The sequence below is a fragment of the Petromyzon marinus genome, chromosome 26, assembly GCF_048934315.1.
Source record: "Petromyzon marinus isolate PM22_M1 ecotype Great Lakes invasive population chromosome 26, UKy_Petmar_22M1.pri1.0, whole genome shotgun sequence".
In the NCBI taxonomy this organism is placed as follows: domain Eukaryota; kingdom Metazoa; phylum Chordata; class Hyperoartia; order Petromyzontiformes; family Petromyzontidae; genus Petromyzon; species Petromyzon marinus.
The window spans coordinates 577,562-601,892 of record NC_133692.1 but is presented as its reverse complement, the minus strand read 5'-3'; the positions used below and the strand labels follow the sequence as shown (position 1 = coordinate 601,892).

The window sequence follows — 24,331 nt, the reverse complement described above, 5'->3', positions numbered from 1 at the left end:
AATCAAAAATAGACCAGATGGCTCAATGAGCCATTCTGTCTACAGGAAAGCAACCCATACTGATGCCTACCTAAAACCAGACTCCCACCACCATCCATCCCAGAAGAATGCCCTCATCACAACACTACACCATAGAGCTCAATGTATCTCCGACCATGAACACCTAACCAGTGAACTCAAACACGTACACCAAGCTCTCAAGGCGAATGGATATTCTGACTACACAATCCGCAAAGCCATCACCCCAAGCGTGAGGAAGGAGCCATCTGAGGATCCAATCAAAACCATCACCTTGCCATACATAGCAGGGGTCACCAAACATATTTCCAAAATCATGATCAAACACAAGAACCAGGTCCGATTTAACACAGTACATACAATTCGTGATCTGATCCCATCTGTGAAGGACAAGATCCCTGACATGCAATATCACGGCGTCTACAAACTAAGCTCTATCTGCGGCGGCAGTTATGTTAGGGAAACTAAGCGACATGTCTCGGACCGTGCTCGTGAGCATAAGGCAGATTTGAAACACGGTAGGACCAATACTTCTGCCGTGACTGATCGTTATTTTAATGCGGTTGGCTCACACAAAATTGATTTCTCTAAAGATTCGTTTATGAAGCCATCCATATGCAGTGAGTTCAAATGAGCCGCACACTTGAACTTGGAGGCAACACATTTTATGAACTAATACAACTCAACGTCAACAGGATAGCTATATAGGGTGGTGACATCTGCCTCAAAGAGGTTCACAGCTCATCGGATTCCTCCTGCAAACAACTTCCGACCACGCCCCCTCCCCACCCCCCACCCAACATGGCGGCCATCGCTTCCAGATATGACGCCCCCCCCCCACCCGATTAAATGGAAGTGACGCGCATGCGCCAGCGGTTGAGCTCCATTGCGCGGTGCCATTGGGCGCGGCGTCAACCAATTGCAGGCGGCGTTGCTCATCGTAGGGGCGACCCAGTGGTGATCATGGCGTCCGGCCTGGAGCAGTTCGTGAACAACGTTCGGCAGCTCTCGTCGCAGGGTGAGCGGGGCGAGCGGGCGAGCGGGGCGAGAAGGAAAGGGGGGACGAGGCGGACGGGCGAGGAGGGTGGCGGGGCTACGAGAGGGGGCGAGGGGACCAGAGGAGACGGACAGGCGAGGATTAGGAGGGAGGAGGAGGGTGGCGAGGCGCCCGCGTAGCATCCTCCATACGGGGGGCCGCAGCTGGCGGATTCAGGGAGAGAGGGAGGGCCCCAGGGGTTTGCCGCCACCCTTAGTCAAATTGACTTGAAGCAAAACAACGACCGCCCCGCACCCGGTACAGCCTCAACAGACTGCTGGGGTAGTGTCCGTGAAGGCCGACACGGCACACGAGGGAGGCCCAAGGCCGATTCAGACAATCGCCACTGGTGTAAGAGGCGTTACACGCGTACACACCCATGACTTGTACACCCCCTGGTGCATACCAATAACAACGCCCGCGGGTCGCCACGAAGTGGTGGTGGCCCACGTCACCACGGCGCTTGTGCCAGGGCAGGAGCACTTTGAGACATGAACGTGAGGTGCCGGAGGCTCTGGCTGTTGACAGGAGGAGTGCACGGGACAGACCAGGTTGCTATGGGTTGACTGAGATGACTGACAGATGCACAAAGTATGTTCCCAACTGTGTCAAGTTGCGTTTTACCTGCCCGGCGCTCCGCTCGGTGTTGTGAACGTTCCACTTCCCTCCGCTGTTGCTGTTGAGCGACTGCCTCCACCTCCCCAGCAGCGTTCTTCATAGGCCCCCTCCACAGAAGCTGATCTTGACACCACTGGTACCAGTCATCGACAAGTCCAATTAGTTCCACATCCTATACCAAATCAGTCCATCTCTTCTTTAGCCCGTGCCGCGAAAGGTTATCCCCATCTGTCCGGCCAAGCAGATGCTGCATGAGGTGGCTGGGCATGGGATACACGACCCAGCCAACGCAGCCTTGCCTGCCGAACGAGGTCGCTGATGGGGACTGCGTCCAGATCTTTGAAGGATCCGTGAACTACTCACAATCCAGTCTGGTTAAACGACTGGACATCTGTATTTTTTTTAAAAACTTCATAGCTCATCTGTTTCCTCCAGTATAAATCAAGATTCTGATTGTTCACAAATGAATGTATAGGTCTAGCTTCTGATTTTGGTCTGGCCTAACATCGAGACTAAATGTACGGTACCTACATTATGAGAGTTATCTGTTTCAATTGAGATGACATCGTCCATTAAATACAGCTATTCCGTGGACAGATTTTGGTGATTAAATTTTTTTAAATATATTGCTTTAATTGAACCCGATATGCAATCATGATTGAGGGCATACACATACGTAGGTGGCAAAACCAAGAGTTGCACCGTTTGGTTGGGTGATTAAATTTAATGTTTTTCTTCTTTCCCCATTGCCTTATGTAGGCCAGATGACACAGCTATGCGACCTCATCAACAAGAGCGTGGAGCTGCTGGCCAAGAATGTGACGCACCTGGACACCGTGCTGGGCGCGCTCGACGTTCAAGAGCACTCTCTCGGCGTGCTCGCTGTGCTGTGAGTTTCCCTTGGCGGACACCGTTGGTGTGGCGTGTCACGTGTGGGTGCCACGGTGGCGAGATGTTAACTCCCTCGCCGGGTATGCAGGAGGTCGTGGGTTAGATCCCGACCCTGCTGTTTGTCTGAATTAACACGTAGGCTTTCGCGAGCAATATTATCCATAATAGATGTTTTTGGGTTGGATTGCGTAAATATAAATGTGTCGCTAAACCCACTACCACCCAACACAGCCCATTAGTAAGGTTTGTCACGTAAACAAAACATACCAATTTGTTACTAGCACAGCACATCGGTGTGTTGGAGAGTAAAAACGCACAAGATCTACAATTCGAATACGACGTTTCGCCAGTAATTATAACTGGCATCACCAGACAGAGAGCCTGGCGGACAGCCTGATGATGCTACAACTATCTCTTGAACACATCGGTGGGCTGAACTCATAGCGAATTGGCATGTTTTGTTTACGTGACAAACCTTACTAATTGCTGTGTCGGTTAGTGGTGGGTTTAACGACATTTACGCACATTTCGAATCGACAAGTATTTAGATTATTTGGCTGTTATAAAATTCCACGTGGTAAGCCACTTCGTAGAGCTATCATTTGTGGCCAGGTCGCTTCTGAAAAATAGCTGTTTAGCTCAGTGGACCTTGCATGGTAAAATAAAAAATAGTTTAGTTTGAATCGTTTTTATGTTAGTGTGCGATTGTTTTAGTGGCAGGTGACTCAAAACATCGATAATCATTAAGGTACGACGTCTGTATCCACATCGTAACTGCAACCAAGAAATTGACAGCCGGAGGCAGGCCAAGTGCCACTGATATGCAAGGGTGAACATTGGCTAACATGGCTTTCAGAACAGAAGAGCCTTTACACTAAAAACTAATCACAACTTTTTTACGATATTAAAGTAAATTAAATGTAAATTCTTACCTATAACTGAGTCCCAAGCGTATCAGATATGCCACAAAATTTATACTCAAGCCATTATACACGGTGTGGTTATGGGTTTTAGGTACTCGGTGCGTAACAATGACCAAATTAATTGTCTCCATTCGAGGTCATTATTTGAGTCTTAACTGTTTGTATAATGCGTCAGTAATCAATTATTGCATGCATAATTGTATACAAGTATTGTTCACATAACAAAAAACTATTTTAATCAATTACATCTGCTGTATTTCCAAGACATTTGGCCAGCTTGAATGAGGCCTTCCACCAGCAGTGATGTGAGCAAGAAATGGCAGGACTGCTCCTTTATTTTGTAAAAATTTTAGCCAAATTTCCCAGTGCTTTCTAGCATCATTGTTGAAGTAATGTATTCCTTTGATACTTACTGGTATTTTCAAGTCTACTGGTTTAGCATGGACAATAAATTATGGTTGCCGAAGAGAAATCTGAATTTTGACCAGTTCTGGAGAGACGCACGCTTTAAATAACGCAGTGGAAATATATGGGAAACGTGAGTTGGAGAACAAATCAATATATGTATGAGTACATTGGCTCTTGAAATTTGGGGCAAATGTGCGAGCAAGCAGGATTGCATATACAGGTTTCCAGGAAGTAGCATTATATATTCGGGTAATATTATTAACATTTAAACATGTGAGAAATTGTCAAGATTAATAACACTGTGTAACAATTTTTTTTTGTTCCTGGCTAGTAGGTGTTATTTTCTAATTGCTTATGCCTCAAAAGTACAGAAAATGGCTATTATTCCCCACAAACTTTGCTTTTGTGACCAGGACAGTGATATTATGAAATTTACCTATTTTACAGAATATTCCAGATAGATTCAGTGCCGAGTAAACTTGGAGTAACTTCTAGAAATAATAGCCATTTTCTATACTTTATAGGCATAAGCAATTGCGAAATAACACTTACTACCCAGGAACAAAAATTGCGTTACATAGTGTAATCTCTTGCAAGGTGGCCCTGTTGTCATCGTAGTTATTTAGTGAATGTAATTGAGGATATACTTGGCTAAAAAGGTTCTCTCGTTGAACAGGTCAGAGATGCATTCATGTTCTGGCAGGGACAGCCTCAACGAGTTTGGTTTTTAAGTGATGGATTAACGTTGTCATGAAAAACAGAATATTAATACAGGGCTTTAGTTTAATAAAAAAAAAACATGCTTAATTTATTGTCCTTTATTTATCCAGGTGAAAGACTACTCACATTTTACAACTTAACCTGTTGATAAATTATACTGTTAGCTCTTTCGGTAAAGTCACGTTGAAGGGAAACAACAAAATAATAAAATATATATAAAAATTCTCACGACGTTTCGACCATAACACAAACGGTCGTCATCAGGTGTGTCGGTTTGTTTTAATTTATTTAATTTTAAACAGTGTATTTATTTATAAAAAAAAACGTCAGCGCCACGCGCAGCGATTTGGCAGTTTATTTAGAAGGACTAGTCTATCTATGTTCTGAAAAGAGGAGGGGGGAGATGAAAAATCAATGTATGCTGTCTGAAAGCCACTGTAAGCGTGAACAATCAATTAAGACCTGAAATGGTTTATCAAGTCTTTCCAATGATTGCTAAGCCAGAATCCATCTTCTCGGTTGAAATTGTCTCTGTGCTTGTATATGTGGATAGTCTCATGAACGAATCTCTCATGGTAGCCAGATGGCTTACAAAGAACCTCTGTCTTGGAAAAGTCAATGTCATGTGAGCCTACTGAATTATAACAATGATCTGCCACGGCCGAGGTGTTGGTCCTACCGTGTTTAAGCCATCTGGCTACCATGAGAGATTCGTTCATGAGGCTATCCACATATACAAGCACAGAGACAATTTCAACCGAGAAGATGGATTCTGGCTTAGAAATCATTGGAAAGATTTGATAAACCATTTCAGGTCTTAATTGATTGTTCACGCTTACAGTGGCTTTCAGACAGCATACATTAATTTTTCGTCTCCCCCCTCCTCTTTTCAGAACATAGATGGACTAGTCCTTTTAAATAAACTGCCAAATCGCTGCGCGTGGCGCTGACGTTTTTTATAAATAAATACACCTTTAAAATAAATAAATTAATGCAAACCGACACACTTGATGACGACCGTTTGTGTTATGGTCGAAACGTCGTGATAATTTTTATTGTTTTGTATATATTTTATTATTTTGTTGTTTCCCTTCAACGTGACTTTACCGAAAGAGCTAAGAGTATGAATTACTGCAGTCACGAAAGCTTTAAATCAAAAAATGTTGATAAATTGTTTAGTTTTATTTGTGCATCATTGTTAAAGCGGGTAATTTCCTGATCAGGGATTTGCGCATTGGGATCCTACGATGGAATACGTATTATAAATTTGAATTATTATTATTATAACACTAAAGACCGTATTCTGATATGAATATTGTAGGTTTTACAAATGTGTATGCCGGTGCACCGAAGAATGTTTAATGTTGTGATTTGCTAATTAGAATATTCCTTCCTCAGGTATGTAAAGATCTCTATGCCCAACGTACCGGACTTTGAGACGCTCTTCTCTCAAGTCCAGCTCTTTATCGGTGCCTGCAATGGGGAGCATATACGCTTCGCGACAGACAGCTGTGAGTGTTTCACGAATGACAAAACATCCTTCCAGCAGTTGTGTATCACTGTCAATTGGAGAAATAAACTGTGCCTGCAGAGACAGAATAGTATGTAAATTATATAGTTCATATTTGTACTTCATTATTGTTATTCTTAGTTTTTTCGGTAAAGTCATGTTGAAGGGAAACAACAAAATAATAATATATATATAAAACAATAAAAAATGTTTTATATATAAAACAATAAAAAAATGTTTTATATATATTTTATTATTTTGTTGTTTCCCTTCAACGTGACTTTACCGAAAAAACTAAGAATATGAATTACTGCAGTCACGAAAGCTTTAAGTCAAAATTCATTATTGTTGTTGTAGTGCTGCTATGTATATTGTGATTATTATAGTATTTGCTATGTATATACATGGATTTGCCAGGAATGTGAGCTTTTTAACCTTATTGCCTTGTAATTTATTCCAGATCCTTCTTCAGACGTTGGATCTATGTTCCTTTTCTCGATTAACGATGCCATTTGAGCATCCCCTTTTAGATTCGGGATGTATTCCACACATGCATTATATAAGTCGCTACAATAAACAACAAACTAAACACAAAAAGCAGTTTCTCAAGAAATTAGTTTTCAATTTAGAAGTGAATCAGTACGTTAATCACCGGATTTCACATGCCTGCGGCTTGGTTTTTTTTCTCTTTCTGCAGTTGCTGGCCTCTGTCACATGCTCACAAACGCACTGGTAGAACGAAAGCAGGTGAGAGCATTCAATGAGCCGTGTGTTTAAGCAGACGAACGGCTATTTCTGGGGAGTTGGGTTGATGTAATATGCATGCTAATTATACGTTCACACACGAGAGGTGGGGCCTCCACCGAGCAGATTTCAGTGCCAAACATTGACTTGCAGACGTGAGACATGTTAATTTTATTGCGAATAGTATGCTAACGCGATAGACAGGAGAAAACCCTCACGTAGACGCCATAGTGACCTTTTTGCCGTTGCTCCTTATGTGTCTGACATTTCTCTGTATTCCCAATTGTTGGTGGGAAAAAAAAATCTAAATGGCCAGACAAAACCCATTTGGCAGAAAAACACTTTCAACAAACATCATAAACTGCTCTTCCTTCTTCAACACAAATAAAGCCCCATGTTTTGGATGTCTGCGTGGTTGACTCCCTTTTAGAGACTCATTTATTTCATCGCTCTTGCTGTGTGTTTGGCCAGCTTGTGACATAGAGCATTTGATTGCAATCTCAAGGTTTAATTTAAACCTCTTCAGTTGAGCCCAAACTCTCACGAGGGTTGATGAGATGGGAGAGTGCAATTTTCACACGTCGGTGAAGATTAGCACTTCTCAATGTTTCTTTTCTTTCTGAGCTTGAAAGCATGTGGCTTGTTTTTATTCCATTTAATTGTTAAAATTAAAAAGTCATGCATTTTGACTGTCACCTCTTATGTGCGTCACTCAGGCACTCCGTGGCATCAGTATCCTCAGGCAGGCCATAGACAAAATGCAGATGAGCGCAACGCAGCTGACGTCCATCCACGCTGACCTGTGCCAGGTAAGGCGGCTCTACAGACCAACCACATTGGCACGACGTCGCGATCGTATCCAGCACCCAAGATACCAAGGTGGCAACAACCTTGCATAATGCTATACAGCACAAATAACCCAAGCAGAGTTTTAACCATGCACTTTTCGGCAAAAGGTACGTTACAGGCCATAATTACACCATAAATAACCGTCCAAACCTACCCAGTGACAAGAGCACTGACAAGTATGATACCCACTCACCCACCAATTTTAAAAATACGTTTGTAATTTTAGAATACATTCTTCACTCTGTGGGTTTGACATCCCTGCGGGCGAGATTAATTTTCCCACTTGATCCTACTGAATTAAATGCGTCTTGTATCATAAATTGAGTTCACATTGGCCGTGTATACTCTGTGGTGATTTCCCCTCGCAGCTGTGCCTGTTGGCCAAGTGCTTCAAGCCAGCGCTGCCATATTTGGACACAGACATGATGGACATTTGCAAGGAAAATGGAGCCTTTGACGCGAAGCACTTCCTCTGCTATTACTACTATGGTGGCATGATTTACACGGGCCTCAAGAACTTTGATCGAGCACTTTACTTCTACGAGCAGGTATGGATGTATGTTGAACTTTTTCTGCACCGTACGTATCCAACCTTGCTAATCAGAGGTGCGGGGGAAAGACAACAAACTAAACGCAAAAAGCAGTTCTAAAGAAATTAGTTTTCAATTTAGATTTAAAAGTACATAGCTCCAGTGACTTCCAAATATTTAAAGGAAGAGCGTTCGAGACAGCTGCAGAAGCGAATCTGAAAGCGCACGATTCGGTGAGCCGTCTTTGTTCGATGGCCAGCCAAAAGCTGCTCAGAAGATGACCGAAGTTTGTGTGATGATGTATGGTCCCTCTCGTGGGTTTAGCTCACGGTTTTGCGCCAAATCTATGAAGGTACAGTTCCCCGATCGTGCCCCCTGTGGTGGCTCGACCGTTAGCGGTCAGTCGCGAGATTCCTGTGCTCGCGACGATGATGACACTGCCGTGGAATGCACGTAGCGAGGGAAATAAGTATTTGACCCCTCTGCAAAACATGACTTAGTACTTGGTGGCAAAACCCTTGTTGGCAATCACAGAGGTCAAACGTTTCTTGTCGTTGGCCACCAGGTTTGCACACATCTCAGGAGGGATTTTGTCCCACTCCTCTTTGCAGATGTTCTCCAAGTCATTAAGGTTTCGAGGCTGACGTTTGGCAACTCGAAACTTCAGCTCCCTCCACAGATTTTCTATGGGATTAAGGTCTGGAGACTGGCTAGGCCACTCCAGGACCTTAATTTGCTTCTTCCTGAGCCACTCCTTTGTTGCCTTGGCTGTGTGTTTTGGGTCATTTTCATGCTGGAATACCCATCCACGACCCATTTTCAATGCCCTGGCTGAGGGAATGAGGTTCTCACCCAAGATTTGACGGTACATGGCCCTATCCATCGTCCCTTCGATGCGGTGAAGTTGTCCTGTCCCCTTAGCAGAAAAACACCCCCAAAGCATAATGTTTCCACCTCCATGTTTGACGGTGGGGATGGTGTTCTTGGGGTCATAAGCAGCATTCCTCCTCCTCCAAACACGGCGAGTTGAGTTGATGCCAAAGAGCTCCATTTTGGTCTCATCTGACCACAACACTTTCACCCAGTTGTCCTCTGAATCATTCAGATGTTCATTGGCAAACTTCAGACGGGAATGTATATGTGCTTTCTTGAGCAGGGGGACCTTGCGGGCGCTGCAGGATTTCAGTCCTTCACGGCATAGTGTGTTACCAATTGTTTTCTTGGTGACTTGTCCCAGCTGCCTTGAGATCATTGACAAAATCCTCCCGTGTAGTTCTCGGCTGATTCCTCACCGTTCTCCTGAACTCCTCAGGGCTGCGTCCTTTCCCCTCTGCTCTTCTCCCTGTATACCAACAGCTGCACCTCCAATCATCTGTCCGTCAAACTATTGAAGTTTGCGGATGACACCACCCTCATTGGGCTGATCTCTGGTGGGGATGAGTCTGACTATAGGTGGGAAGCTGACAATATGGTGACCTGGTGTAGCCAGAACAACTTAGAGCTAAATGCTCTAAAGACAGTTGAGATGGTTGTGGACTTCAGGAAGAATACAGCACCACTCACCCCCATCACCCTGTTAGACTCCCCAGTAAAAATTGTAGAGTCCTTCCGCTTCCTGGGCACTATTCTCTCCCGGGACCTCAAGTGGGAATTGAACATCAGCTCCCTCACCAAGAAAGCTCAACAGAGGATGTACTTTCTACGGCAGCTGAAGAAATTCAACCTGCCAAAGACAATGATGGTGCAATTCTATACAGCGATCATTGAATCCATCCTCACCTCCTCCATAACCGTCTGGTACGCTGCTGCCACTGCCAAGGACAAGAGCAGACTGCAGCGTATCATCCACACTGCTGAGAAGGTAATTGCCTGCAATCTACCGACCCTCGAGGACCTGCACACGACAAGGTCTATGAGGCGAGCGAGGAAGATTATGGCCGATTTCTCCCACCCTGGACACTCTCTGTTTCAGCTACTCCCCTCCGGCAGAAGGCTTCGGTCCATCAGGACCAAAACCTCACGCCATAAAAACAGTTTCTTCCCATCTGCTGCTGGCCTGTTAAACAAGGCCAAGGGCTAACACTGTTTTTAACATTTGATCTACATAACGACACGTTGCTGATATTAACTATGTTTCCCTATTTGTATTTTTAAATTATATCTTAAAGCTATTTTATATTCGATATTTATTTAATTTTATATACTTCAGCCCCTTAGTGTTAGACTTTTAACCCTTATTATAGTAAGACTTGTTTAAAACTTATTTAAGATTTTAGATTCCTATATGTTGAATGTATGCACCATCCTGCCAAAGTAAATTCCGTGTCGGTGTGAACTTACATGGCGAATAAAACCCTTTCTGATTCTGATTCTGATTCTCATGATCATTGCAACTCTACGAGGTGAGATCTTGCATGGAGCCCCAGGCCGAGGGAGATTGACAGTTCTTTTGTGTTTCTTACATTTGCGAATAATCGCACCAACTGTTGTCACCTTCTCACCAAGCTGCTTGGCAATGGTCTTGTAGCCCATTCCAGCCTTGTGTAGGTCTACAATCTTGCCCCTGACATCATTGGAGAGAGCTCTTTGGTCTTGGCCATGGTGGAGAGTTTGGAATCTGATTGATTGCTTCTGTGGACAGGTGCCTTTTATACAGATAACAAGCTGAGATTAGGAGCACTCCCTTTAAGAGTGTGCTCCTAATCTCAGCTCGTTACCTGTATAAAAGACACATGGGAGCCAGAAATCTTTCTGATTGAGAGGAGGTCAAATACTTATTTCCCTCATTAAAATGCAAATAAATTTATAACATTTTTGACATGCGTTTTTCTGGATTTTGTTGTTGTTATTCTGTCTCTCACTGTTCAAATAAACCTACCATTAAAATTATAGACTGATCATTTCTTTGTCAGTGGGCAAACGTACAAAATCAGCAGGGGATCAAATACTTTTTTTCCCTCGCTGTAAGTTTTATTTAAATACTTGCTGTTGAATGTTTGAGTTGATGTCGGGTAACATAAAAAGGTAGGGTGGGTGTCGTATTAGAAACCGTGAACCAAACCCTCGTTTTTTTATTTGCCCTTGAGTTTGCGGATTTGCCCATTGCGGCTATTTTCAAGAACATAACCGGACCCAGCGCAATGGCCGAAGGTTTGCGGTTACACTCTGCTATGGCTAACATGGGTTTTAACTCCCCACATGTACCCAGAGAGCTCGGTTGCTCTGTTGTTGCCTGTGGAGTCAGTGGTTGACGTGATTCCCATGTTATCCCCTTGCGCGTTGTAACCAGGCGATTACTACCCCGGCGATGGCTGTCAGTCACATAATGCTGGAGTCATACAAGAAGTACATAGTGGTGTCACTCATCCTGCATGGCAAGGTGCTGGCGTTGCCCAAGTACACATCGCAGATTGTCGGGCGGTTCATCAAGGTAAGCACCCCCTGCTGCCCACACTGCCCCCCAGCGCCCTTAGGTTTCCACACAGCGTGGAAAAGCCTCGTCGTCGTCGTTGTTCATGTCGAGGGATCAGCAGAGCGTTAATAAAACAGCGGTGTCAAAAACATTCTTTCGGCAGACCTCATGTGACGTACGGATGCTGTGCAGCCAATAGCTATGGTGCAATTCTTGTTTGGCGATTGAAAACGCAGATGCGTGCAGGTGTTTCACGACGGCCTGTTGGCTCCGTTTTCCAATTAGATTGGTCCGATCGAAATTGCTATCGCTCTGCCGTTCTGAGCGCAAACATTGTTGTGTCTTTACCGTTGCTGTAAACAGATTAAAACTCAGTTCAGTACTGTGACAAAGCGTCAGCTCCCTGAGCCACTCAGCCATCCATTCACCCAGCCACCCAGACACCCAGACATCCACCCACCCAGCTATCTAGCCACTCACCCGTGGAAGTCATGTTAATTGCTGGATGCTCGTCACTTCTGCGTGCGCAGCCGCTGAGCAGCGCGTACCACGAGCTGGCGCAGGCCTACGCCACCAACAACCCGGCCGAGCTGCGCGGCACCGTGGCCAAGCACAGCGAGACCTTCGCTAACGACAGCAACATGGGCTTGGTGAAGCAGTGCGTGTGCTCCCTCTACAAGAAGAACATCCAACGGCTCACCAAGGTGCGTGCGTGCGTGTTTGCTTGACCCATGCTGTCTGCCGGGCCGACAGCGGCCAATGTCTGCTCCTGCAGCATCGCCGCACCTCCAATTAGCACGGTTGGCTACGTATGGCGCGAAAGAAATTCAACATACATACGTTACATTGCCACCCAGAAGAATTGTCAGATAATATTTGGCTACTTTATAGCGTGGTGCAGACTTTTCTTCCTTGGAAATTAGAGTTCTTGCAGGCATACGCTTCCAAAACAGGCCGGTCTCGTCAATGTTACATACCTGCTGAGGTGTGTAGCTACCAGCTTCAATGATCTTCTTTAATTCTGCACGATATTATTTTTGCAGCAACAGTGTCAATCAAGCCAAGTCAATTTTATTTTTGCTCATCAGGGTACCACCTGCATTGGCTGTTTTGTGAAGATATAAATCTTGGCCCATGTTACGTAAGCTGTACAGCCACGCATGATCATGTGTGATTTAGGAAACGTGGTTTCGCAGGTAAGACAACTCATTATGCAGCTTGCTGCGCTCGGTTGCATTCTATCTTACTCGCCGTTGCAATCTACTCTGCTCGGTCAGTGTTAGCCGCTGAGGTCGTGACGGGTTTCTCTGTTCATCCCTGTTGCTTCCGACCTCCTGTACCATTCCCGTTCTGTTGTAATGTACACTGATGTCCACTTTATTGAGGGCCGATATTGGCAGGTAAAATAAAGATTGATTTATTGATTCAGGGTTGATATTTCTTACGTTCAATATGCAACACAATCGATGACTAGATTGAGTTAATCTCAATTTGTAAATGTGTTTCCATCTTTTGTGTGTTGCCTGCAGACCTTTCTAACGCTCTCTCTGCAAGACATGGCCAATAGGGTGCAGTTGTCTGGCCCCCGGGAAGCAGAGAAGTACGTCCTGCACATGGTGAGTGCGACCAGTGGTTCAACTCAATAATGCGGTTATGTAGGTGCAGTGATTGTTTTTGTTTACAGGTAGCGTATCCTGCTGGAATTGCCATGTAAAAATATATATATTTGACCAGGTAAGACCCACTGAGCTATCTAGCTCTTTTTCATAAGATCCCTGGCCACAAATAATAGTTCAACGAAGTGGCTTATTGTGTGGAAATTTACAGCAGCCAAATACTCTAAACACGTCGTTGATTCAAAATGTGGAGAGAAAAACCGGAGGACCCGGAAAAAAATTCACTCAACCACAGGGAGAGAGCCATGCAAACGCAAAATATACAGCAGGTGTTAGGGTCGGGATTGAACCCACGACCACAGGTACATTATTAGAACCGGCAGTATATTTTCCACTGAGTAAAGCCCATAGAGCTAAGAAGCTCTTTTTCAAGGGCGACTTGCCCGGCAGACAACATCAAAGCTTTCCACAATTACAGATAAAAATTATGTTGTCAAATTACAGTCACACTTATACTTTAGTGATTTTAATAGAGTCGGTTTAAACAAGGAAAGAGGTTGCTAAATGGAGATGCCAAGAGACGAAACTGGGTGGGGTTCCAAACGCTTTGGGGCAGTCGCTACATGAAATACATTCAATCCAAATTTCGTGCGAGATCTGGGGAACTATTAATAGACAATTAGAAGTGCCTCGCCAATTTTTAGGATTGTCTTAACGGTAATGACAACAGGTCAGAAAAATAAAGACCAGATCTACGGACAAAAGCCTTACAAATTAAAATTAGCTCTGCCAACTCTCAAGAAGGGAGACACTGGTTTTCGGCATTGTGCTTGCTGTTGCTGCGCACACTTGCAACACTGAATCCCCGCAGACAGAGCTGCCAATCTGGAGCCTTATCCGTTTGCCGCTAAACTGTTGCGTGTAATCGCAGATCTCCATAGACATACCTCAGATGGTAGCAGTGTGGACTCACGATTTAGCTGATTTCCCTTTTGAATTATCACGTCAGGAATTGCAGTTGCATTCAGGAGTCAATCGTTTGTGTTTAATATCGTGGTGAATGTAGCACCTCTAATGGCTGGAATCATTTGCATACAATTCCTACCAATTAAAAATAATATATTCCTACACGAACGATTCAATGGGTGCCTTGTAAGTGAAACTATTGATTTTAATTGATGAATCAGTGCATAAGTACGTGCTTTTGTGCACTGTGTTGGGCCACTCTTACGTAACCTCCGTTACCCGTGTCTCTTGGCACTAACGAAGTGAATTCACCATTTGGCTAAATAAAGTGCATGCTGATTGATCATTTCGTGATTACGAAACTTTCTCCAAATCCGATTGCAATGCAGCAACATAATGGCATTCTTCTCGGTGAAAATTATTGCGGCATCATATATTTCTGCCAGCTTGAACAATGGAGAGAGAGAGAGAGAGACGTTTCATTATTTTTGCCTCATTTCACCAATGCATTTAGTGGTGTGGGCGGTATCGACTTACGACGTGCAGTATTTGCAGTCGTCAATATGTGTAGGAAAACCTTATTGGTGACTGCACTTAGCGTGGTGAATCATTGCTACAGGAGGAACATGCTTTAACAAACCTGTCACGCATCATCTAGGAATTGTGTGTTTTTTTATGAGGATCAGCACAGGATGTTGGTTTCGCTATTAATAGCAATTGTTTCGTTTCCATGCTGACATTTTCTTTTGCAGCTCTCTTGTATCAGTTGGCTCGGTCTTCCGCTAAGTCTGCTTAGTCATACACGAGTACTTTCTGTGGTGTGTTAAAATTGGTACGCGCTTGCACCGCTACGGCCTTCACCAGTACTCACTAATTCACTCGCAGCACTTTCCCCTGTAGTCGACATGGCTCTATGTGATGTCTGATGTATACGTGTTTAAGTCTTGTGCATATATGTGTGGTTGTTGTTTGTATGTGATGGGGAGTGGTAGTGTACTGGTTAGTGCACTGCACTATGAACCGAGTGACCCGAGTTTAATTCCTACTCACAGCTAACATAGGATATCTGAATCGGTCCTGGGCCTCCCCTAAGTGGACTCAGCATTAAATGAGTACCTGGTGCAAAGTGTAAATATCAGCATTAGAAAGACAAAGGTGGCTGGGTATGGTGCTGGCCAACTACCCCACCTCCTTGCGTGCTTTGTCGACCATAATGGGTGCTCGCAAACAGCACTTTCCCCAGCAGTCTGTTAAGGCTATATGGTTGATCTTTGCCTTCGTATGTATGTATGTATGTGGATAAACCCAGACTTGGATGCAGAACTTCGGACGTGCTGCATCATTGATGCGGCGAGCTGCCCAAAGCCCCTTTTTAACTTTGATGCATCTGGAAAGAAGACAGCTTTTGAATGTCGCCTCGGCTGGATTATTATGCAGCAGTTTTACCTCGCTTGCTATAACTTGCTCGTATGGAAATTTTGTTCCGCAGATCGAGGATGGGGAAATCTTTGCCAGCATTAATCAAAAGGACGGGATGGTGTGTTTTCATGACAATCCAGAGAAATACAACAACCCTGCCATGCTGCTCTACATCGATCAAGAGGTATGACGGGGTACCGAAATAAGATCTCTCGGTTCCTATCTATCATTAGCTGCTGCCTCGCAAAATTATATGAGTTGAGCACAAATAAAAGATATGTTCACAGTTAGTCGGTTTAAACTATTTTAAACCATTTTTTTTACTTTTTCCAGGTTAGGCCCAAGAAGCTATATAGCTCTCTTTTAGATTATAGCTCAACTAAGTGGCTTTCATGTGGACATTTAGAGCAGCCAAATATTCCAAGTGCATGTCGATTCGAAATGTGGAGGGAAAAACCGGAGGACCCGGAGAAAAATCCACGCGACCACGGGGAGATAACACGCAAACTCCAAATATACAGCAGGCGTCAGGGTCGGGATTGAACCCACAACCTCCTGTATACCAGGCGAGGTGGTAAACATCTCGCAACTGTGGCCCAAGTTAACATCTTGCCACTCACAAGCCCTCGCTTAACGCGGTCGATGTGTTCCTGGAAATTGCCGCGTTAAACAAGAAATGCGTGAAGCGAAAAAATTTTCCCCGGCAATAATGTAGTGATAAAATTTGCCGAGATACGATGTAATGTACGCGTGCGCAGCGAGATGGCGGACATATCACTGAGGCTACGTCGCCGCATTACTGTGTCATTCCACCAAAACTTTATCGTTACTTGATTTACGGGGAAATTGTTTTCGCTTAACGCTGCACTTTTCAGGAACGCATCTATTGCCCTGGGCCTCGTGCTTTGGGGTGCCCCCCCACGTTTCGACCTCACGGCGTCAAGACGTAATACTCCCAGTTTAGTTTTAAGGCGTGGTGGAGGAGGCCCACACGGTGGGATTTGCCCCACTGCCCCACACCCCCCCCCATGGACGGCCTGAATGCTTGGCCTGCTTTGGTTTGTGCTCTCTCACTGCTTTGTGCGCGTGCGTGCGCACAGTTCCTTGTTCTTGGGCTAAATTGCGCGCGTTCTGTGGACCCTACAGATGCAGAAGGTGATCGAGCTGGACGAGAAGCTGAGGGCGATGGACCAGGAGATCACCATCAACCCCCAGTTCGTGCAGAAGGTTGGTGGACGTTAACTATTACGGACGTATGCATGTTTAATTTCTTTCCCACCGTACGTAGCCAAGCATGCTAATGCGGCGGAAAGGTATTTTTCGTTTTACCGGGGAGATCACGCAGCCACCCAGGCCCTATAACGTAATTACATTTCAAGTTCACGGATTAAAGAGGTAAAGTTGAGGTACAAATATGACAGCTGCATACACGTGGGGCTAGGTAAGGTGATAAAACACACGTGCTTGCAAGTGGAGACAAGAGAGCGCCTTCTTCAAACCTCGGCAGGCTCTGGGGAAGCTACTTTTGTTGTCCTTCCCCCGCACCTCCGATTAGCACGGTTGGCTACGTACAGTGCAAAAGACGTTCTACATACATACTGGGAGCAACGCATAACTAAACTAATTAAATATTTTTATTTACCAGGTAAAGCCCACTGACCTATTAGCTTTCTTTTCAGAAGCGACCTGGCAACAAATGATAGCTCAACGAAGTGGCTTATCATCCTCACGTGGAAATTCATATCGGCCAAATACTCTAAACGCATGTTGATTCTAAATGTGGAGGGAAAAACCGGAGTACCTGGAGAAAAATCCACGCGACCACGGGGAGAACATGCAAACTCCAAATTTCCAGCAGGGGTCAGGGTCAGGATCGTACCCACAGACCTCTTGCATACCAGGCGAGGAAGATAACATCTCCTAGCCACTGTGGCGCCCCTGTCTATGGCGCTGACCTGGCCTTCAATAAATGTTTTTCAGGAATACAGTTTTCTAAATTGACATGCGTGTGCCAACACGCGGGTGTGTGTATTGTTACGGCACCCCTACCTTGTTACCGTTGGCACGAGTGCTTTAACACGGAAGAGAGAGGGACACTGCACACAATGAGGCAGAGTGTCTCCCCGCCAGGGGTATGTATTGTATTCCAAAGTCAGCTGAAAATTTATGTTACAAATAATTTTTACGTGAATTGTGCCACGAAGACATTGCCGGAACGCGAATGAGCGACGTCGACTCAAAAAATAATTACGACACACACACTTGGGGAGGCGGGGCGGTGGTGCGGTGGTGGCCATGCTTGTGCCTCACAGCAAGGAGGGTCGGGGTTCGATCCCCGACTCGGCTGGCTTTCCTTGGCGGGTTTTGAATGTTCTCTCCGCTTGCTCTGCATGGGTTTCCTCCACGCTCTCCGGTTTACTCTCGTAGCTAAAACAAAACATCACACAGTGTAGTAACTCGTATTGTCCAAACATCTCTATGCTGAAAAATTACCTGCAAATTTACTCACACACAGCAGCAGCAACCCCCTACTGCGAAAACTTTGGCAGGACCCTCCGAAAGAGTGTCTTGAGACTCGGTGAGGCATTCCTGGGTAGTAAAGCAGAACTAAATTGGTCCATAAATTGTCATGTTTGTTCACACGACAACTTTATTTACTGTTCCACACGCATTGGCACTGTCCGCACGTGATCTCACCTAACCGTTGATTACAAATCACAACATTTCTCGCAGAAGCCTCCGTGTGAGATAAAACTCGATCCTCAAGTGTCGGACGTAGTGGTCTCAACGCACACTCGTGGTTAATTGGCTGAGTGGTGATGCTCTGGCAGAACACTGGACACACAAAAGGTTTGAAGTTCAAATCCCAGTCGGTGATCAACCCAGTCTACATCCATACGCGGTCAATAAAATAAATGCTACCTTGTGTGAAATCAAAAGTGGTTGTACTCTGGATAACATTCTCCTGGCATAGGAATGTGGAATTTCCCATTCATTTGCACCAACGAAGTATGGTGAAATTGAATGGTCGTTTGAGCAATGCGACTGACGTTTTGGGCCTATCATACACTTCCTTAAGAGACCTCACCTATCCCTAATAAAAAGTGTTTTGGGTTACACAATCTAACCAAAAAAATCCCCTTCATTATGGACAATATTGGTCATGAAAGCCTAGGTGTTAAACAGACCTCACCTAGATAGCTGCCCAGTGAAGCTGCACTTGCCCAGAGGTCTGTCACTGGGCCAAGGTGGATGGCAAGAGAATGGGGGGGGGGATGTTGGTGGGTTGAGACCAGACAGGCATATGCCATGGTTTAGTCAGAATGCAGTGCCACTTGGCTCGCTCGTTTGGTTGGGGAAATGTAAATTGTCGAGCCAGTGTCTGGGCCTCCGGGCCAGCTCTGACAACAATCGTAACTTCTCGAGGTCACCGTGAAAACGAGATGCACGCACCATGACATTATTCACATCACTCAGACAAGCGACGTGACATTAAATACACCAGACAAAATTATTATAAAAAGACGTTTTAATCTTTTTATTTTCCATTATGCTTACCTTTAATAACAAAGTTTAGTACAACATTGCTTTTCCTCTTTTACCACCACTCCCAAACAAATTCCTGCCCAGCTATGAAGTGCCCTCCCCCCTAAGTCTGGCACTTGATGCAATGTGTACACCAGGTACACATTGAGGGCTGCATTCGAGAGCTTCTCAGCTGGTTGCCATACCCAACTGCCATCAGCAGCCTTATCCTAACTTGGTTTGCAGGATTTAATACTCACACTTAAGCACTGCGCCGGTGTCTTCGCACAAACGGAAGCAGAAGCTCTCCATCGTCGCGCCGCCCATTGTTGTGCCTTGCTGGCTTCGGTAGTCGGACTCTTGTTGTCCCTCGTGCCCACACGAGCGGTGCGCCGTGCTAATTTGCTTTGGGACTTCTGAGCCATTCGTGGAAAGTTGTAGCTATGGCAGTGACCAGTCTCTCCGTAGCATAATCGCTGGTCGGCTACGTATGGTGCGAAAGAGGTTCAACATACGACCGTAAACCCCTTGACAGATGTGGACTCTGTTGAACAACAGGGTGGAGATGTGCAGTCGGGGGTAGATTGCTTTCCACCAATTTTTTGTAAATATGTTTATTAATTTTATTTCTCTTGCAGATAATGGACGTAATACGTGCAGGAATATGTGGCTGTTGGCTGTGGTATTTATTCATAATGGGTCATAATGCATCCAAGTGGTCTGCACAATTTTCAACAAAGGATGAAAAATTTCCCTCGTAATGACCACTTCTCTCGTCATCATTTCAGATTGATTTCTTGGTCAAAGGGGTATTTGGCAAAAAAAATAAGTGTGCCTTTTATTTTTTGGGTAGACTTTTTGTTTACATAATCGAATAATACTTCAAACAGTTGCTATTGTGAACATATATAATTTTATAATGTAGAAATATCTTTCTATATCTGAAGTATATGTTCACTAGAATTCCCTGTGGTCAGAATGCCCTACTGTCTTGAGTTCCACGAGTTCACCAGGTTTTTCCTCGCCTCTGGCTTCAGGCTGGCCGGCCGAATGCCGTGAATGCATCGGTGCATCTCCATGGTCCTTAACCAGTGGACTATCCAGGGGGTGCTGCGGTGGCGAGATGTTACCTGCCTCGCCTGGTATGCAGGAGGTCGTGTTTGATCCCAACCCTGACGCGTTATAGCGAGTAGGCTGCCACACGCTACTTCACTCGCGTTATAACGGGCGCGTTAAGCGGAAAACGTCCCATAAAATACAAACCTCGTTGAAGCGTCGTACAAACGCTGCATGTTAAACGGGGATTGGCCGTACTAACATTTGTTTTTCTCTCCGCCGCAGAGCATGGGCTCCCAGGATGAGGACGTAGGGAAGTCCACCAGCTACTCCTGAGAGGCGAGCCGCGTGGTTTGCCCAGCGACGGGGGAGGGCTCGCTGCTCGCCCGCTTGCCCGGCTGGCAGGCAGGCTTTACGCCTTTGCCTAATGGGCACCTGCCTGCCACTCCACCACTGGGGGCTACCACCACCACCAGCAGCAGCAGCAATAGTAGCACGAGTCATGTCAGCAGCACCAATGCGGTCGTCACCTCCATTGACAACGCCTACACAACCATTTCGCTTATGTCCATGCCCACAGCAACAGCTGATAACGCTACCACCCACTGGAAATCTGCATTGGCACGAGGTTCATTAAACAACAACGCTTTGTTATATTTTTTTTATTTGAAGCAACCATGGATGAATGGATACAGGACAAATTGTACATTTTGTTGTTTGAATGAATATATGCAATGGAGGAAATTGTGTTGTTTGATCCAAATATGATTAGCGTTTTGATAAAATGATAACATTGTAAATGTGTGCGTCTGCAGATTAATTTTTGGCCTGGTTAATGGCCAAGCCGGAACTCCTGATATCATAATGGACATGAAACTGTAAAAAAAAATCTGAAAGAAAAAAACAACCCCAAAACCAATTCATACACCATTGCAAGGAATAAGTCTCGAACAAAATATTTTAAAACATTTGTCATTTAACATTTAAGACGCCTTAACATTTACTTGGAGATATACATCTGGTGATATGAAACGCCGGTGTTCGGTACAATTTTGGCTTGCCATATCGGGGCCGTGTCAGAGCCCAGGTGTGTGGTGCTGGCTTCTGCCACCCCGTGCCCGTGATGCACCCTTGCCTCCCGTGATGCGCACCCTTGCCTCCCGTGATACACCATTGCCTCCTCCCTCAGCTTTGCCTCCCCCCTCCATACACAGACCGGCCAACGCTTGTGGACGAAATGGTCACAGCCACTCGCAGCGTTGCCAGATTGGAAGTCTTCCCGAAATATTTTGCAGGTTGCACGTTCACGTTCGAGCAAATGTGGAGGTTCTCAATGGGAGAGGAGAGTTTATAGAATACAGGCGGTCCCTGCTTTTACGACGTCACAACTCGGTCCTGGAAACGCCGTCATTGTGAACCTGACCCATATTGTTCCCCATAAACGATCGAAACGGTAGGAACACAACTTGGCGATGGTTTTTTTTTCGTTTTACTTGCCGGAAATCAGACTGACTCTATTCAAATACGTTCGGAGCCGTGTCAGAAGATGCGTCGCAAATGGAGTTTGTGGTGGCGTTGTATAAACGTGAAAGTGGATCGTCATAATCCGGACACCGCCTGTATTCAGCCAGGTAACACCAATGGGCAAGTGCCTTGATTTCCTGCTTCCCAAGCTAAACTTTGCATGTGTGGCTCTTAATTTTGCGTCTTCTCTTGCCAGTTCTTGGGCATGGTGAAATTGTAATTCATTAACTAAATATATACTTCACTCTACCACCGATTCTGCCATTCTTAATTTACTAATCTAAATGATCTTATTGTGTTTAAATTTCAATATATCCACCCCCCAGGAGGTTCGTGTTGTATGAGATGCGGGAGCGTTTGACGATTTGAGCTTGTATTGACGGTGTTCAGTCTTGAAGCTCCAAGTAACTTTTCCTTCACTAAGGCTTCCAAGTATTCGGGAACTTTTTTTTGCTGTGAGAAGCTTTTGTGCTTGGAAACACCGAGCCACAACAGAACCAGGATCGGACCAACGGTGAATGGAAAGCCGATTTCCATCAATGTTGGAGCCTAAATTGGTCTTGATTGGTAAACGTAAAAAAATTATTGCAGTGCTTTATATCTGCCTGCAAATCAAGGCTGTGGGTTTTAAACAAATCCCCCAAAAAATAAGTCGAGTTTGAAACAAAAAAAACAGACTACACCATGTGGCATGCCAGAAAATGTCATTTTTTTCTTACCACAATGCACCGACTGCATTGTTCCTCATGTCCTGGTGCCTTCAACGTTTCGTGTCTGATCTAGCAACATCGTTCAAACCTCCTCGCACAATATGAACTCTGTCCCAATATTGGCCAAAAAGCTCGTGGGATCCCAGTGATCAGCTGTGGATCCACTCAAATACACAACATCCAACGCCTTGTGCCTCCTATTGACTAGAGAAGTGATTTTATGTTGAGTTTGGAGAAAAAGCATCGTCACCACCAGTGGAAAGATGAGAACGCCAAAATAAGAGATGCTTTAAGCCATATTTGTTTCCCCCAACACAGGACCTCTGTTGGTGATGTTGCCTGTCGCAACGTGAGCATCTCGGAATGTTCAAGGACGGTGACTCCATGACTTGACCGCTGTTGATGCATTGCGTGGTGTTGCAGGCTGCTGAACTACACAGGTTGCTAAACTTGCTTGATGCTTTGGTAACTTACCCTCTGTGGACACATCCCTATCATGTCCAATCATCTTCTAAAGGCACTCTGTGTGTGTTTGTCTATTCTTGGAAACCATATAATTTGTACTTATTACAACTCTATGTATGTTGAACTTTTTTGCACCGTACGTAGCCAACTGCTAATTGGAGGTGCGGGGGGGAGAGGGAAAAAAACTAAACAGAAAAAGCAGTTCTAAAGAAATTCGTTTTCCATGTAAAATATCGGAAGGAAGAGCGTTCCAGACGGCCGCAGAAGCGCATCTGAAATCGTGCGATACAGTGACCATCTTCAATGGTTATCCAAAAGCCACTGCGAGGATGACCGGAGTTTGCGTGATGATTTTTCTTCTAGACGAGATCAGCGAGGTCTCGTGGTTCATTTGTGGCAAGCACTTTGTGTGTAATGAGAGCGTTCTTATAACCCTGGCACTATACTCAACAAATGCCGAATCTTTCAATGCCTTCGAAGGCTTTCATGTTTATATTTAATAACTAGCCGTGGTTGTACACAGTTCTAAGTATTTGGCAGGCATCGGGCCTCTAATGACTCGTCACAATTCGACAGCGCGTTTATAAATCGCAAGCAACTTCCACCGTATGTCTACTCACATTGATTTCAAAGAGCATGTAAAATGCAGTGTTTTGAAATACACGAATGTGTAGACACGAATTGCACTCTCTCGGGGTAGATGCAGGCGTTCTGGAAGACCTGAACTGGGGTGTTGGTCTCAGTGGAGTTGTAATTGACCCGTCTCCTTCCACGGTGACATTCTGCCCAGCAACTTAAAATTGCAGCCCTGCAGTGCCTGCTTCCCACCTTGGTCGATTCTCAACTTTCCACAGCCCAGTTTTCCCAGCTTCCCAGTGCTATGAATGTACATGTCAGTTATATACAACGCTCGCACGTGTCACGTTGCCGAAACGTCGAAGGGTGGGACGCTGGCTTGGAGGGTGTTTGGTGGCGCACGGGAATTCGACAGTTTAATTTTATTTAATTTTTCTTTCATAGACTGCCAGGAAAGGCAGATAACTTTATAGTGTGTACTGTTGACCGTTAGGTCTTCAATAAAATTATTGACACGCAGTCACGTGTGTGTTGCACCTGAAGGTTACGTCTGTTTAGTGCTGCTATGAATGAAGGTTATTCTGAAGTGTAATTGGGTTTCTTTTGTTTTAGAGTTTGACCATTCGGGGTTTAGAACAATGTATCGACACCAGGGGTGCGATTTATGAACAGAGCTGGTGGAGCTTGGAAGAAATGTCTGATGTAAATGTTCTGCATCCCCACTTTATAATCTCAACCACGATCATCTTATGTACAATTATTGTAAAGCGCCTTGAATAAAGGCGCTGTGTAAATCTAAGAAAAGAGAAGACGTA

At 45.0% G+C, this 24,331-nt stretch overlaps 1 protein-coding gene across 2 annotated transcripts; it reads left to right on the top strand.

Moving 5' to 3' along the window:
• Positions 1–885: 885 nt before the first annotated feature.
• On the top strand, positions 886–24,035 carry COPS3 (COP9 signalosome subunit 3). 2 transcript variants are annotated; one of them, XR_004403436.2, is made up of 13 exons: positions 886–1,036; positions 2,432–2,561; positions 6,013–6,125; positions 6,822–6,871; positions 7,585–7,677; positions 8,086–8,265; positions 11,537–11,677; positions 12,190–12,363; positions 13,189–13,275; positions 15,731–15,844; positions 16,807–16,887; positions 20,223–20,327; positions 20,527–24,035. XR_004403436.2 is itself a non-coding variant. In XM_032960965.2 (12 exons), exons 1-12 carry the CDS (start codon positions 982–984, stop codon positions 20,575–20,577), a joined length of 1,269 nt encoding a protein of 422 aa, XP_032816856.1. In that variant the 5' UTR covers positions 886–981; the 3' UTR covers positions 20,578–24,035. The 2 variants fall into 2 exon arrangements, 1 of the variants encoding a protein (XP_032816856.1); XM_032960965.2 differs by lacking the exon at positions 20,223–20,327.
• Positions 24,036–24,331: the final 296 nt, after the last annotated feature.